This window comes from Physella acuta, unplaced genomic scaffold (assembly GCF_028476545.2).
Source record: "Physella acuta isolate Inbredline_101_S28 unplaced genomic scaffold, ASM2847654v3 ptg001782l, whole genome shotgun sequence".
In the NCBI taxonomy this organism is placed as follows: domain Eukaryota; kingdom Metazoa; phylum Mollusca; class Gastropoda; family Physidae; genus Physella; species Physella acuta.
The window spans coordinates 168,309-184,148 of NW_026733292.1; the positions used below are offsets into that span (position 1 = coordinate 168,309).

The 15,840-nt window shown below is 43.5% G+C and overlaps 1 protein-coding gene across 1 annotated transcript in view; it reads left to right on the forward strand.

Annotated features, from left to right (window-relative positions):
• LOC131930463 (uncharacterized) overlaps positions 1-14,704 on the forward strand; it is a gene marked incomplete at its 3' end in the record, with an annotated part of 109,816 nt that extends 95,112 nt beyond the window's left edge. The window contains exon 7 of the mRNA XM_059286962.1: positions 14,570-14,704. Coding sequence (XP_059142945.1) covers positions 14,570-14,704 — 135 coding nt within the window. The remainder of the gene's footprint in view (positions 1-14,569) is intronic.
• Between the last annotated feature and the right edge of the window lie 1,136 nt (positions 14,705-15,840).

Here is a 15,840-nt window from a genome sequence, read left to right on the forward strand (position 1 = left end):
AAACAACGTTTAGTTTGTCTGAAGTAGAAGGTACTGTCTGCAAGCATGAAACATTTAGTTTTGTCTGAAGTAGAAGGTACTGTCTGCAAGCATGAAACAACGTTTAGTTTGTCTGAAGTAGAAGGTACTGTCTGCAAGCATGAAACATTTAGTTTGTCTGAAGTAGAAGGTACTGTCTGCAAGCATGAAACGTTTATTTTTGCTTGAATTTGAACACTCTGTAAGCATGAGGCACAGGTTTAGTTTTTGCCTGAATTAGAAGGCACCCTCTACAAAATCTGAAAACTTGAAATCATGCATGAGGCATACATTTCCACATACACAGTTTATGTGCCCCTTTTTACACTCCAGGATACACCCAAAAAGTCAACATTTTTAGCGCAATTTCCATACTGGGATTGCGATTATTAACTCGTCATTTCTGGATGGATGTGTGTCCACAGCCTTTAAGTCGTATCTCCTCCTCAACGAAGCAATATCAAGGACTAGTTCCAAAAGCAAATATGTTAAGCAAGTTCCGAGGATGAACATAGGCCCAAAAAATTCCCGGAATTCCTTCCTGGATTTCCCGGAAAAGCCAAAAAACCTCGAACAAATGCAGTTTTTGCTCCATATCTCGGTAACCAGACCACTTAGCGACTTGAAACATTTACCAATCGATTCCTGCCATAATTTAAACCAATATTGCCGAAGAAAGTTTTCAAAAATATCCTTTCGTTCGGTCACAAAAAATTAATTAAGAACATTTAAACTGAGCATCTTGTAGGCATAATCGTTAAAATAAAACTATTTCCTTTGGTATAGGTTAATATAGTTGTCTTTTTTTTTTACTTATTAATTCAAACCTTATTTTTGTACCCTATTAATTTATTTATAATTTATATGAGAGTGATAGGGAGTTACAATTACGAGGTTTTGTTTCGCTAGGCCTAATCATTTTTCACATTTTTAAAAAAATTAATTAAGGAAATTGCGCTTAAATTGTCGCTAGACTTTTTATTAACTTGTTTTTATTGAAGGTGGTTACTAAAACATTTTTATTGAAGTTAGTTACTAAAAACATTTTTATTGAAGTTGGTAACCAAAAACATTTTTTTTTATTAAAGTTGGTTACTAAAACATTTTCATTGAAGTTGGTTACTAAAAACATTTTTTTTTAGAAGTAGGTAACTACGAAAATCTGCGTATTCAGTGAACGCGAGATTTGAACACATCCCTTTTATCAACGCCTCTGTAACTGTAATTAAATAAAACAACAACACGAAGTTGAAAGACATCGGGTTTAATTATTTTATTTTTAAAAAAATGTCGACGACCCACTAACCTCCATCCGATTCTCGGTTCGTTTTAATTCCATCCAGGTGTACTTTAGCAAGATGAATTGACATTAACATAGCACTTTGTCTGTTGATGGTGGGTAGGGACGGGAGGGGTGAGAGTATTATTTCCCGGCAAGTATGACTCGTGCTCTCTTTGGCCTATGGTCTGCAAGTAAAGTAGGCTTGTACTATGTTATATTCGCTCTAGTTTTGTTTCGTTAAAACAATCTCTTTTACTGCTAGTTTTTTTTTAATGGTCGACATTCGTATATTTTAAATGAAAGCTGTTTGTTTTTGCTTAAATCATGGGTTTTCAATCTATGGGAGGTCGCCGACTTGTAGACTAAACCACAAAAAAAAAATTAATTGTATGTGGGTTGCGGGTCACTTGGCTTTTATGGGAAAAAATACATAAAAATGTTTTAATAACAAGCTTTTATGTAATAAATCACTAAAAATGAGAAAAGTGTTTTTCTTTAAATATATAGCTTCTAATAATGAACTACTAAATAACTAAAAAGTAAAGCGTGGGTCGCTTCTTGAATTCTAGTTTTAAACATTCTTGTAAAAAAAGGTATCGCCATTTGGATACAGTTTGGGAACCTTTGACTCAGATGGTCCATGATGTGTGTATCTTCGCTGCAACACAAACAACCAGACGATGGCATGTTTTGTTTTCTGCCCTAAGTGGAAATAAATCTATTTAGCTAGGGCCGAAACGCCAGCCCGTTTTTTTTTTCCACGACGGCCGGGGTATGTTGTCTAAAACAGCGGCATTGTGTTGGGAATGATGCTGGCACTTTCAAAACAATGCAGTTGCGGGGAGAGATTTATTTCAGTGCCCCCCGCCCCCCCCCTCCCCCCGGCCATGACCTGGCTACAAGGTCGCGACCCGCTTCTACCAGAGCCGCATTGTTGTGAGGTCACGGTGACATGGGGAGGTGAGGGGTGTGTTGTCTAGTGGCGTCGTTAAAGTACATCGCTCGGCTGGCCCGTCTTGGGGCTAGCGTGAGGGAGTACTCAGCTTACGGGCCTTTAGCTAGCGTGTGTGTAAGGCTGGGCTAGCGTGCCCTATAGCTAGCATGTGTGCAAGGTTGAGTTAGCGTGCCCCATAGCTAGCTTGTTTGCAATGTTGAACTAGCGTGCCCCATAGCTAGAATGTGTGCAAGGCTGGGCTAGCGTGCCCTATAGCTAGCATGTGTGCAAGGTTGAATTAGCGTGCCCTATAGCTAGCTTGTGTGCAATGTTGAGCTAGCGTGCCTTATAGCTAGTATGTGTGCAAGGTTGAACTAGCGTGCCCTATAGCTAGCTTGTGATCTCGGCCGAACTTGTATTTTTTGGTAGTTTGTGTACACGGCTGAGCTAGCGTGTGTACACGGCCGAGCTAGCGTACTCTATAGCCAGCAGCTTATGTAACACGCCTGTCATGTGCGTATTGTCCTCACATTTGTCACAATCCTATCCTATTTGCGCGTGCCAGTAAGCATCTAGGGGAATTAAAATACAACTTCAATACTTCAAGCCTCTTCCCCGCCCCCTCCTCACCCCCTTCTACCCTGCACACAATCCGGTTTCTGTAAACTTTGGATGGACTTTAAGAGAGAATCAGTTTTATTTTTTTTTAAAAACCTTCGCTTCACTGAAAGTTTCATCCTATCTGCTTGAGACCACGCTTTGTCTTGCTCTTGGGAAGATAAAATAAAAAGTTTGTACTTTAGTTTAGATTAACTATGTTACTCTACTTATTTTTTTTTTCCTTGAGAGTTTTCCTTTTTTAGAAATTGATTTCTTTTAATGATTACTTCACAAATTCGTTCAAGTGGATTTGTGTCGTTGGTTGATGTTGTGAAGTATTTGAAAGATATCTTTTACGTAAGGCGACGTTGGACTTGTATTGATGACTAAGTGAACATCAAATGGTGGTTGTTGATGATCCTGACTTTCTAACAGATTCACCCCTTCGCTTAACTGTCTTGTGAAAGGCCCGTCTTGTAGATCTTGTCACCCATAATTTAGGTCTTGCACGGACCCATCTTGCAGACCTTGTTAGGGGCCTATCTTGCAGATCTTGTCACCCATCTGCCAGACCTTGTTAGGGGCCCACCTTGCAGATCTTATCAGGGACCCATCTTGCAGACCTTGTTAGGGACCCATCTTGCATATCTTATCAGGGACCCATCTTGCAGACCTTGTTAGGGACCCATCTTGCATATCTTATCAGGGACCCATCTTGCAGACCTTGTTAGGGACCCATCTTGCATATCTTATCAGGGACCCATCTTGCAGACCTTGTTAGGGACCCATCTTGCATATCTTATCAGGGACCCATCTTGCAGACCTTGTTAGGGACCCATCTTGCAGACCTTGTTAGGGACCCCTCTTGCAGATCTTATCAGGGACCCATCTTGCAGACCTTGTTAGGGACCCATCTTGCAGACCTTGTTAGGGACCCCTCTTGCAGATCTTATCAGGGACCCATCTTGCAGATCTTTCATGCATCCATCTTCCAGATCTTGCACGAACGCATCTTGCAGATCTTTCTCGGACCCATCTATATGATCTTGTCAAGGGACCACTTGCTAAACTTGTCAGGGGCCATCCTCAGCGACTTACCCATGGTCAAACTTCCCCGTCATGTTAGGGGCCACTCCCCACCCCATCTTGTCTAGAAACATACAAACCCTATCCTCTGTCCCTGCATTATGACCATAATTTCCGAGAAGGAACATCTGCTTGATGTTTGGATTATAATTTGCTTTCTTCATTTAAAACAAAAAATGTGTTCCATGCAGGCATTGAACAAATTAACCTGTCCTCTCCCATTAGTCTCCATATTCCACAGGGGAAAATGTCAGATGTGTTGAGATAAGCAGATGTACGCTGGTGCTCGCTTCTTTCAGGGTTTGAGACCATCTCAAAGAAGACAGGACCGTCAGATCTCCGCCCAAACAATTACATTTGATTATCATTAAAATGTAGATACACTCAACTTTAATATTGTTCTAATCTAAGTTTGAGTACAGATTAAAAAGATTATTTAAGGGTGGGTCGCAAATCTTCTCTAGTTTGAACAGGATAGTTTTTGTGTCAAGATGTACGTGTCAGTGGTTAAAAGAAGCACGCTGTTGTAGATGGTCATTCAACAGCTTGACCTGTTAATGTTATGTCAGTGTTTTAAAAAAAAGCACTTTGTTGTAGATTGTCATTCAACAGCTTGACCTGTCTGATACATGACATATGTTGTAGCTTGTGCGAGCATCCCGCATGGAGTGGTCTGGTTTTGAGATAATTGGTCTAAAACAAAGCTCTTTGTGTTTCAAAGACAACCGCGCTTTGTTGGGTCTTAGACGTGATAACAACTTGGTGCGTATAGACATGTGTCCAATTTGTATAGGCACATGTGTGTGTCAGATGTATGTAGACAATTGTGTTTCAGATCTTTATAGATGTGTGTGTGTGTGTGTTAGGCTTGTTAAGACACGTGTGTCAGATGTGTATGTCAAATGTGTGTACATACTCATGTATGTCAGATGTGTGAATAAACACATGTGTGTCAGCTGTGTGTAAAGACACGTGCGTTTCAGATGTGTGTATAGACACGTGTGTTTCAGATGTGTGTATAGACACGTGTGTGTCAGATGTGTGTATAGACTCCTGTGTGTCTGATGTGTGTATAGACTCATCTGTGTCTGATGTGTGTATAGTCAGATGTGTGTATAGACTCATGTGTGTCGGATGTGTGTATAGACACGTGTGTATCAGATGTGTGTATAGACACATGTATTAAATGTTTATATATCAGATGTGTGTATAGACATGTGTATCAGATGTATGTATAGACACGTGTGTATCAGATGTCTATATAGACACGTGTGTATCCGATGTGTGTATAGACACATGTATCAAATGTGTATATATCAGATGTGTGTGTATACATGTGTATCAGATGTGTGTATAGACACGTTTGTCAATGTGTATATATTAGATGTGTGTATAGACACGTGTGTCTGATGTGTGTATAGACACACATGTGTATCAGGGCCAAAGCTGTCCAGCTCTAAAAGTACAAACATGACGAGACAACCAGAGTAACCAGTGTTTACACAACCTACAGCCCCTTGTTTCTTTATGAAAGCTATTTACTGTTTTTTATATTCCACAATTTATCTTGTACATAGGCAAGATTGCATGTTGATGGTAGGAGTGCCTTAAAAAAAAAACTAAATTTTTTACTCAGACACTTTATCTAAAAAGCCCTGAAAACGAAATGTGCACACATAAATATCAGTGTGTGTATGTATGCGAAACATTATAGTTGACTACCAGCTTGTTCCTGTGGTCGGGTACCATCTACCTGTCAAGTTTTATAAGCAGTTATGGTCATCAACAGCAATAAAACACTTTTAAATTTACAACTATTTTCACATCGCGGGCTGTAGATACAAGAATAAACAACAGTATATTTCCACTTCTAAAACGTGTATTACTAGTTTAAAAAATGATAGTGTATTACTACTTAAAAACTTTATCGTAATAACTGTTTAAATAAGTATGATAAAGATAATCTGTTGCTGATTGACGTAGGTTAATCGCTCCCCAGCTGTGTACATTTTGTTATAAATTACAGTGTATGTTAATTAACGTGTGGGTTAAGCGGCTCAATTAGTTTAATAAGTAAGCCAAGTGGTCATAAAATCTACCATAAACCTGTACACAGTGGGTAGCTCAGGGGTGGTTAGACCCAGTGCACTAGATTCTGAATAATGGCAGTATGTGTTTGTGTGAGAACCACGACATCAACGACTGTGATGTATGTATGTGTGGGTTTGAGAACCTCTACATCACCCACTGTGTGATGTCTGTATGTGTGTGTTTGAGAACCACTACATCACCCATTGTGTGGTGTCTGTATGTGTGGGTTTGAGAGCCACTACATCACCCACTGTGTGATGTCTGTATGTGTGGTGTGAGAACCACTACATCACCCACTGTGTGATGTCTGTATGTGTGGTGTGAGAACCATCACATCACCCACTGTGTGGGTTTGAGAACCACTACATCAGCCACTGTGTGATGTCTGTATGTGTGGTGTGAGAACCCCTACATCAACCACTGTTTGATGTATGTATATGTGGTGTGAGAACCATCACATCACCCACTAGGTGATGTCTGTATGTGTGAGAACCACTCACCCACTGTGTGATGTATGTATGTGTGGTGTGAGAACCACTACATCAGCCACTGCCCACCTGTCGTGGTGACGTAACATCACCTGCGTGCCGGTAGGGTGCAGCATTGTCTCTGCTGAGCTGTGTCTCTGGCTAGCCGTCCCGCTATACGGAGCGTGGGCAACTCAAAATGTGGCAGGCTTAATTCTAGGGGAGTGGCTTACACACTAAGTGGCAGTTCTAATTCCAGAGGCTAACGCCACTCTGGGTAACAGTTTTTTTTTTAAATATCAGGGACGTTTACATTGTGACAGTTTTAATACATGCGGTGGGGGACTATATGTGGCAGTTTTAATACCAGGGGCGTGGACAAGACGTAGCTGATTTATTACCAGTGTGGACACTACAATATATCCCATTTTTAATACCATGGGCGTGGACATTGTTGCAATTTAAATACCAGGGGCGTGGCCGATATGTGGCAGTGCCTGTAAGGTACTCACCGACCTACGAGGTTCACCGCAGTGCAAGTATAATTACTCACGACTGGCGAAACATCCGCAACACGTCTTACGTAATAGCCCTCGGGGTTAGAGCATACATAGCTCTACCAGTTTTTACCACTTACCTGAATTCTGAACCCATCCCTTTTAACCGGAGCTGATGCCTCGTACACTCGTACACCCACCTGATCTAGAGAAGTAATACTTTGTGGTTCTACCCCCCCCCCCCCCACCTCCACCTTTGACCGCAGTGTCATCAATTTCAGAACAAGTCGGTTTTCTCATGCCCCCGCTTTTTACCTTACTTTTTACCTTTCGATTTTTATCATGCCTTGGTTTATCATTATATCGACTTTATAAAGACGTATTCATTTTGTTTTTCTTATATTACAGTCTAACACGAAAACATTTTTTCTTGACTCTAGAGTATAAAAGGCAAGTTGAGGATAGACGATTCGTGTCTACTTTCATTAACACAATATTTCTCCCCCCCCCCCTTTACAGTTTCTGGAACAGGACACGTCAAACCCCCCCCCCCCCCCTCCCATCTCGCATACAGTAAACGCGGAAATGATGCTATATCTTGCACATTACACACCCCTATCCCACTCCAATGGTCCATTATCTTACGTGGTTCTCTCCCTGTCTACCGGTCCTCTCCCACTCACCTGATCCCCTCTCATTCAACTCTCCTACTCACCTCTCCCACTCACCTCTCCCACTCACCTCTCCCACTCACCTCTCCCACTCTCCTCTCCCACTCTCCTCTCCCACTCTCCTCTCCCACTCTCCTCTCATACTCATCTCTCCCACTCACCTCTCCCACTCACCTCTCCCACTCACCTCTCCCACTCACCTCTCCCACTCTCCTCTCCCACTCTCCTCTCCCACTCATCTCTCCCACTCACCTCTCCCACTCACATGGCCCTCTCCCAATCTCCTGGTCCTCTTCCTCACCTCTCCCACTCTTGTTTAATCGTCGTCGCCCTCCCCCCCCCCCCCCCCCCCCCACCACCCAACCCACCTTGCCATTAAAATGATTAAATCATCTCTGCCCAGTTTGACCTATGTACTCCTTTGTTAACCAAAAACAGCGCCATTCTTTTACCTAATTGGGTTAATTTGAGTCAAAAACAGAAAGTCTTTTGTAGAAAAAAAACAAAACCAAAAAGCAAAGAAATTAGATTGCTAATGTATCTCAAATTTTAACAGCATTCGTCCCACTTTCTTATAGTACATCAATTTAATTTATTTTTATCACGCGCATCGTGGGGGTGGGGGGGGGTTCTTTAATTCATATCTAATCTGGTCCGTCTCTATTAGATTTAGTTTTAAAATTGCTTCATTGAAGCTGGGGGGGGGGGGGGGGGAATTGGGTTTAAAACCTGGTCCTTCCACCCCCATCGTCTTCACACACACACACTCACTCACACACATACGCACACATGAACGCGTGCTGAGAAAAATTCCAAGAATGTACACCTTGGTTCCCACGTTTCTCTGTACCCAATTACTCACGCCGCATCTTCTGTCTCGCACGTGCTTACCCCCTGAGTGATCCGGCACGTCTGAGGTGGAGGTGTACCGTGCTCATCCACTTCAGGTGTACTGGACTGGTCCACTGGAGGTGTACTGGACTGGTCCACTTCAGGTGTACTGGACTGGTCCACTGGAGGTGTACTCATCCACTTCAGGTGTACTGGACTGGTCCACTTCAGGTGTACTGGACTGGTCCACTGGAGGTGTACTCATCCACTTCAGGTGTACTGGACTGGTCCACTTCAGGTGTACTGGACTGGTCCACTGGAGGTGTACTGGACTGGTCCACTTCAGGTGTACTGGACTGGTCCACTTCAGGTGTACTCATCCACTTCAGGTGTACTGGACTGGTCCACTGGAGGTGTACTCATCCACTTCAGGTGTACTGGACTGGTCCACTGGAGGTGTACTCATCCACTTCAGGTGTACTGGACTGGTCCACTGGAGGTGTACTGGACTGGTCCACTTCAGGTGTACTGGACTGGTCCACTTCAGGTGTACTGGACTGGTCCACTGGAGGTGTACTGGACTGGTCCACTTCAGGTGTACTGGACTGGTCCACTGGAGGTGTACTGGACTGGTCCACTTCAGGTGTACTCATCCACTTCAGGTGTACTGGACTGGTCCACTTCAGGTGTACTGGACTGGTCCACTGGAGGTGTACTCATCCACTTCAGGTGTACTGGACTGGTCCACTGGAGGTGTACTCATCCACTTCAGGTGTACTGGACTGGTCCACGTCAGGTGTACTGGACTGGTCCACTTCAGGTGTACTGGACTGGTCCACTGGAGGTGTACTCATCCACTTCAGGTGTACTGGACTGGTCCACTGGAGGTGTACTCATCCACTTCAGGTGTACTGGACTGGTCCACGTCAGGTGTACTGGACTGGTCCACTTCAGGTGTACTGGACTGGTCCACTGGAGGTGTACTCATCCACTTCAGGTGTACTGGACTGGTCCACTGGAGGTGTACTCATCCACTTCAGGTGTACTGGACTGGTCCACGTCAGGTGTACTGGACTGGTCCACTTCAGGTGTACTGGACTGGTCCACTTCAGGTGTACTCATCCACTTCAGGTGTACTGGACTGGTCCACTGGAGGTGTACTGGACTGGTCCACTTCAGGTGTACTGGACTGGTCCACTTCAGGTGTACTGGACTGGTCCACTGGAGGTGTACTGGACTGGTCCACTTCAGGTGTACTGGACTGGTCCACTTCAGGTGTACTCATCCACTTCAGGTGTACTGGACTGGTCCACTGGAGGTGTACTCATCCACTTCAGGTGTACTGGACTGGTCCACTTCAGGTGTACTCATCCACTTCAGGTGTACTGGACTGGTCCACTGGAGGTGTACTCATCCACTTCAGGTGTACTGGACTGGTCCACTGGAGGTGTACTGGACTGGTCCACTTCAGGTGTACTGGACTGGTCCACTTCAGGTGTACTGGACTGGTCCACTGGAGGTGTACTGGACTGGTCCACTTCAGGTGTACTGGACTGGTCCACTTCAGGTGTACTCATCCACTTCAGGTGTACTGGACTGGTCCACTGGAGGTGTACTCATCCACTTCAGGTGTACTGGACTGGTCCACTTCAGGTGTACTGGACTGGTCCACTGGAGGTGTACTCATCCACTTCAGGTGTACTGGACTGGTCCACTTCAGGTGTACTGGACTGGTCCACTTCAGGTGTACTGGACTGGTCCACTTCAGGTGTACTGGACTGGTCCACTTCAGGTGTACTGGACTGGTCCACTGGAGGTGTACTGGACTGGTCCACTTCAGGTGTACTGGACTGGTCCACTTCAGGTGTACTGGACTGGTCCACTTCAGGTGTACTGGACTGGTCCACTTCAGGTGTACTGGACTGGTCCACTGGAGGTGTACTGGACTGGTCCACTTCAGGTGTACTGGACTGGTCCACTTCAGGTGTACTCATCCACTTCAGGTGTACTGGACTGGTCCACTGGAGGTGTACTCATCCACTTCAGGTGTACTGGACTGGTCCACTTCAGGTGTACTGGACTGGTCCACTGGAGGTGTACTCATCCACTTCAGGTGTACTGGACTGGTCCACTTCAGGTGTACTGGACTGGTCCACTTCAGGTGTACTGGACTGGTCCACTTCAGGTGTACTGGACTGGTCCACTGGAGGTGTACTGGACTGGTCCACTTCAGGTGTACTGGACTGGTCCACTTCAGGTGTACTGGACTGGTCCACTTCAGGTGTACTGGACTGGTCCACTTCAGGTGTACTGGACTGGTCCACTGGAGGTGTACTCATCCACTTCAGGTGTACTGGACTGGTCCACTGGAGGTGTACTGGACTGGTCCACTTCAGGTGTACTGGACTGGTCCACTTCAGGTGTACTCATCCACTTCAGGTGTACTGGACTGGTCCACTGTAGGTGTACTGGACTGGTCCACGTCAGGTGTACTGGACTGGTCCACTTCAGGTGTACTGGACTGGTCCACTTCAGGTGTACTCATCCACTTCAGGTGTACTGGACTGGTACACTGGAGGTGTACCCAAGTCATCCACTTCAGGTGTACCGAACTCATCCATGTATGTGTACTGGATTAATCCACTGTATATGTGCTTGATTAATCCACTGTAATCCAATGAAAGGGGATATGAATCCACTCTTGGTGGATATGTATCCGTGGTAGGCGTGTTAGATTAATCCACTGTAGGTGGATATGGATTCATTGTATGTGAGTTGGATTGATCCACTGTATGTAGAAACATAATGGTAAAACACACATACAGTGGATTAATCCAACACACAGTGTTGGATTAATCCACTGTATGTGTGTTGGATTGATCCACTGTATGTAGTTATGGTCCACTTCGTACTGGATTGATCCTCTGTATGTGTGTTGGATTATCTACTATATGTAGTTATGGATCCACTGTGTACTGGATTGATCCTCTGTATGTGTTGGTTTGATCCAATGTATGTAGATATGGATCCACTGTGTGTTGGATTAATCCACTGTATGTGTGTTGGATTGATCCCATCTTTAAAAGACCTTTTAAGTATTCCCAGTAGACCAAAACAAATAAAACCAGCCCCAAGCTCCACCGTGCTCCTTCCCCAGATGTTCGCTGTTGTTTGATGTTCGCTCTTTAAAAATAAGTTGTAAAATATGAAGGGTCTTTGTATATTAAAAAAAAAATTACTTTTGGCTTGTCTGAAACACGGACACATTTTATTGAAACGTTCATCCTGTTTTTTGGCGTCTTAGAGCAAATTTTTCTTGTAAGAAAAGTTTAAGACAAGCGTTAATAAAAAAAATATAATGAACAGGTATACAGTGTTTAGTTGCAGACATGTAATTTGTCTTATAAGACAAATATCTCAGACTTTCCATTCCGACAGGGAACTAACTCAGGTTCAACTCCATTTCAAATGTGGAGCACGGTGTCTTTAACATTGCTGATGTACTGAATCAGGTGGACTGGTTGTACGATCTTTTTGATGTATGGGTAGGGACGTTAAGTCTGTATGTGTGGGGAGTAAGGTCTGTGTGTGGGGATATGTTCTCTGTATGTGTGGGGAGTAAGGTCTGTGTGTGGGGACATTAGCTCTGTATTTGTGTGGGTATTCTGTTTGTGGGTAGAGTCTGTATATGTGGGGAAATTAATTCTGTGTGTGTGGGGGAATAAATTATGAATGTGTAGGTTGAGTCTGTATGTGTGGGGACATTAATTCTGTATGTGTGGGGACATTAAGTCTGTATGTGTGGGTAAAGTCTGTATGTGTGGGTAAACTCTGTACGTGTGGGGACATTAAGTCTGTATGTGTGGGTAAAGTCTGTATGTGTGGGTGTGGTTATTCTGTATGTGTTGGTAGAATCTGTATATGTGGGTAGTCTGTACTGTACATGTGGGTAAAGTCTGTATGTGTGGGAACATCAAATGTGTATGTTGAAGTATTATGAGGGCACTAAATTGTTGCACTTTTGTGTCTATACTGGCGTGCACTTTACTTTAATGAGCACGTACTTTTACCGGCATTCAAAGATTCTAATTATAGACTGTTCGATATTACACAATTGAGACGCTTTATGTAATAAGGCGGCGGTATTATCGTCCTGTATTATATGGTTTTTAAAGTGGAATCTGTATAGATAAGGAACTATATCTAGATCTTGAAAAGGTGTATGGAGTAGAAACATGCAGTATAACTGGGTTTAAAGGTGATATATTTGTATTTTATGATTATAATTTTTTAGATGGCATGTAATTGAATTTTGGGATGATTTATGCAGATTATGAGATAACGTGGATTATATTGTGAAATACGTCGTGATGAATGTGGATTATGTATGTGATTGAATGCAGGTTGTTATGTGGCTTTTAATTTATGTGAATTATGTGGCTGGGGAGTTTATGAGATAATTAATTGTATTTGTAGTAATATGAGTTGATTACAATGGGCCGTGTTTCTGTTGTATAGCATAGTTTAGCTTTAATACAGTCGTATCCACGTCTACAGTCGTTAGCAGTTTAAAATGTCCGTAGCTTTTCAATGTTTCTGCTGTAACATTTTTTATAACTTCCGGGTTAAGTTATCGGTGGATCTTAAAGTACACGCTGGGAATCTTATTTGGTTAGCTTTGGTTTAAACTTTCGCATCGAGCGTGAATTTATACGCAATTATCTCCATTTGGTGAAGTTTTTTTTAATAAAATGTATTCGTTAACCTGCATATAGGATATTCGGTTAGCTGCTCAAGATTGTAAGTCTTATATGAAACGTTCATGACAGTAAAGTCTTTATGTAGCGTTCATGACGGGGGAGGGGGGGGGGGGTCTTTGATTGTACAGACTTTTATCGTCTGGATGTAAGCTAAAAAAAAAGTACGGATCCCTTTCAGATCTGATGACCAATAAACCAGATGGAGTAGAGTACATCTGTCTCTTTGACCTCTGTATTGACGGGAATGTGTGTGTGTGTGTGTGTTGAGCACTTTCCCCGGCCTTTTGTACTTTTCAGGGATTAGGTCAGTGGCTCATTGGGATGGAGGGGGGGGGGGGGGGGTAGCTAATCAGAGCTTTGATCACTTACTGGTCTGGAATTATTTTGTTAAATTTGTGTCTGTTTGACGGAGATATGAAGTGTAATTTTTCAAGGAATAATCTTCCAACTGTCTCAGCCTAACGCAGAATGGAGTGTTAAATTAAGTCTGTGTTGTCCCCAGCTAATCGCAGAATGGAGTGTTAAATTAAGTCTGTTTTGTCCCCAGCTAATCGCAGAATGGAGTGTTAAATTAAGTCGGTGTTGTCCCCAGCTAATCGCAGAATGGAGTGTTAAATTAAGTCTGTGTTGTCCCCAGCTAATCGCAGAATGGAGTGTTAAATTAAGTCGGTGTTGTCCCCAGCTAATCGCAGAATGGAGTGTTAAATTAAGTCTGTACTTGACCCACTTGTAAATTTAAAAACAAATCGACATATTTTAACGGAATTGTTATAATGTCCCCAGCCAATCGCAGAATGGAGTGTTAAATTAAGTCTGTGTTGTCCCCAGCCAATCGCAGAATTGAGTGTTAAATTAAGTCTATGTTCCTTATGTCCCCAGCCAATCGCAGAATGGAGTGTTAAATTAAGTCTATGTTCCTTATGTCCCCAGCCAATCGCAGAATGGAGTGTTAAATTAAGTCTATGTTCCTTATGTCCCCAGCCAATCGCAGAATGGAGTGTTAAATTAAGTCTATGTTCCTTATGTCCCCAGCCAATCGCAGAATGGAGTGTTAAATTAAGTCTATGTTCCTTATGTCCCCAGCCAATCGCAGAATGGAGTGTTAAATTAAGTCTATGTTCCTTATGTCCCCAGCCAATCGCAGAATGGAGTGTTAAATTAAGTCTATGTTCCTTATGTCCCCAGCCAATCGCAGAATGGAGTGTTAAATTAAGTCTATGTTCCTTATGTCCCCAGCCAATCGCAGAATGGAGTGTTAAATTAAGTCTATGTTCCTTATGTCCCCAGCCAATCGCAGAATGGAGTGTTAAATTAAGTCTGTTTTGTCCCCAGCCAATCGCAGAATGGAGTGTGGCTAACGTGGTCGAGTGGATGGCAGCGGCCAACCTGTACCGGTACGTGGAGCTGTTCAGGGAGAAACAGGTCACGGGCAGGGAGCTGCTGGGTATGGACGAGGACAAACTCAGGGTGAGTACACGTTCTATGTCACGTGTGTGGGTGTCTGCTCAGCTGGGTATGGTTCTATGTCACGTGGGTGGGTTTCTGCACACTGCACCCCATTGGTTGGGGGGGGAAGGGGTAGATGTGTGCCTGCATTATATGATGTCATGTGTGGTAGATGACTGCCTTAAGCATATGTCATATGTGGTAGATGACTGCACTAAGCGTTTGTCATGGACGACTTGACTTACTTGACTTAATCCTCTATATTCCTTGTGGAGCTTAGGGCCCCACAACCTCATGTCATGGATGTGCATTCAATAAATGCCCTACAAATAAAATGTCATGGATGCATGTTAGATGTTTGCCACTGGTATATCTTTTAAAAGTTGTTATCAGTAAATGAGCCTGCAGGTGAGAAGCTCACCTGCATGAATTGATAGTAAAATATGATACGGGCGTCCCAGTTGGACAATGGACAACTCGCTCAAATATCTCAGACCAACTGTGACCTGGGACTGAATACCTGACAACAAACAGACTGCCAACGTGTAGTTCTTGCAAACAATAGCCCTATCATTGTTGTAAATTAGTTGAGATAGTGCATGACCTTGCCAAACAAGGACTTAACCAACGGTGTCGTGAATAATGTAAAAACCGGCATAGGTATTGTCAACACACTATGGATCGTATTTTGTCTAGCCGGGGTCTCGAGTGTGTTGTACAATCAACTACACATAAATTCCGCTACATTAAGTGATCGAACTGTGTAGTCCCTACGGTAGGGGCTGGGTTCAGTGTAGCGTGATGTAATGGCCCGTCCCCTATACAGGACAGGGGGGTATCCATAATCTTTTAGTTAAAGACAAGGAATTGTCGTGGTTTAGGAATAGAGGAAGACAAGATACTGTCATAGTTACTGGACAGGGGTCGGCGTGGGCGAGTCATGGTTGCTAAACCGACAAGTCTCGAGTTCGAACCCTCGGGCAGATGAGGCTCGTTAGCTGGGGACAGCCACTCTTCTAGGAGAGACAACTCCAAAATCAAACAACAGCTGCCTTGTAGTTTGTTCTTGGTTGGACAAAGGCTATGGAAGCAAATCCGAAAAGAAAAGTAGGCTGAAATCGGAGTCAATGGCCTCAATGGCGCATAACCAGTTGACA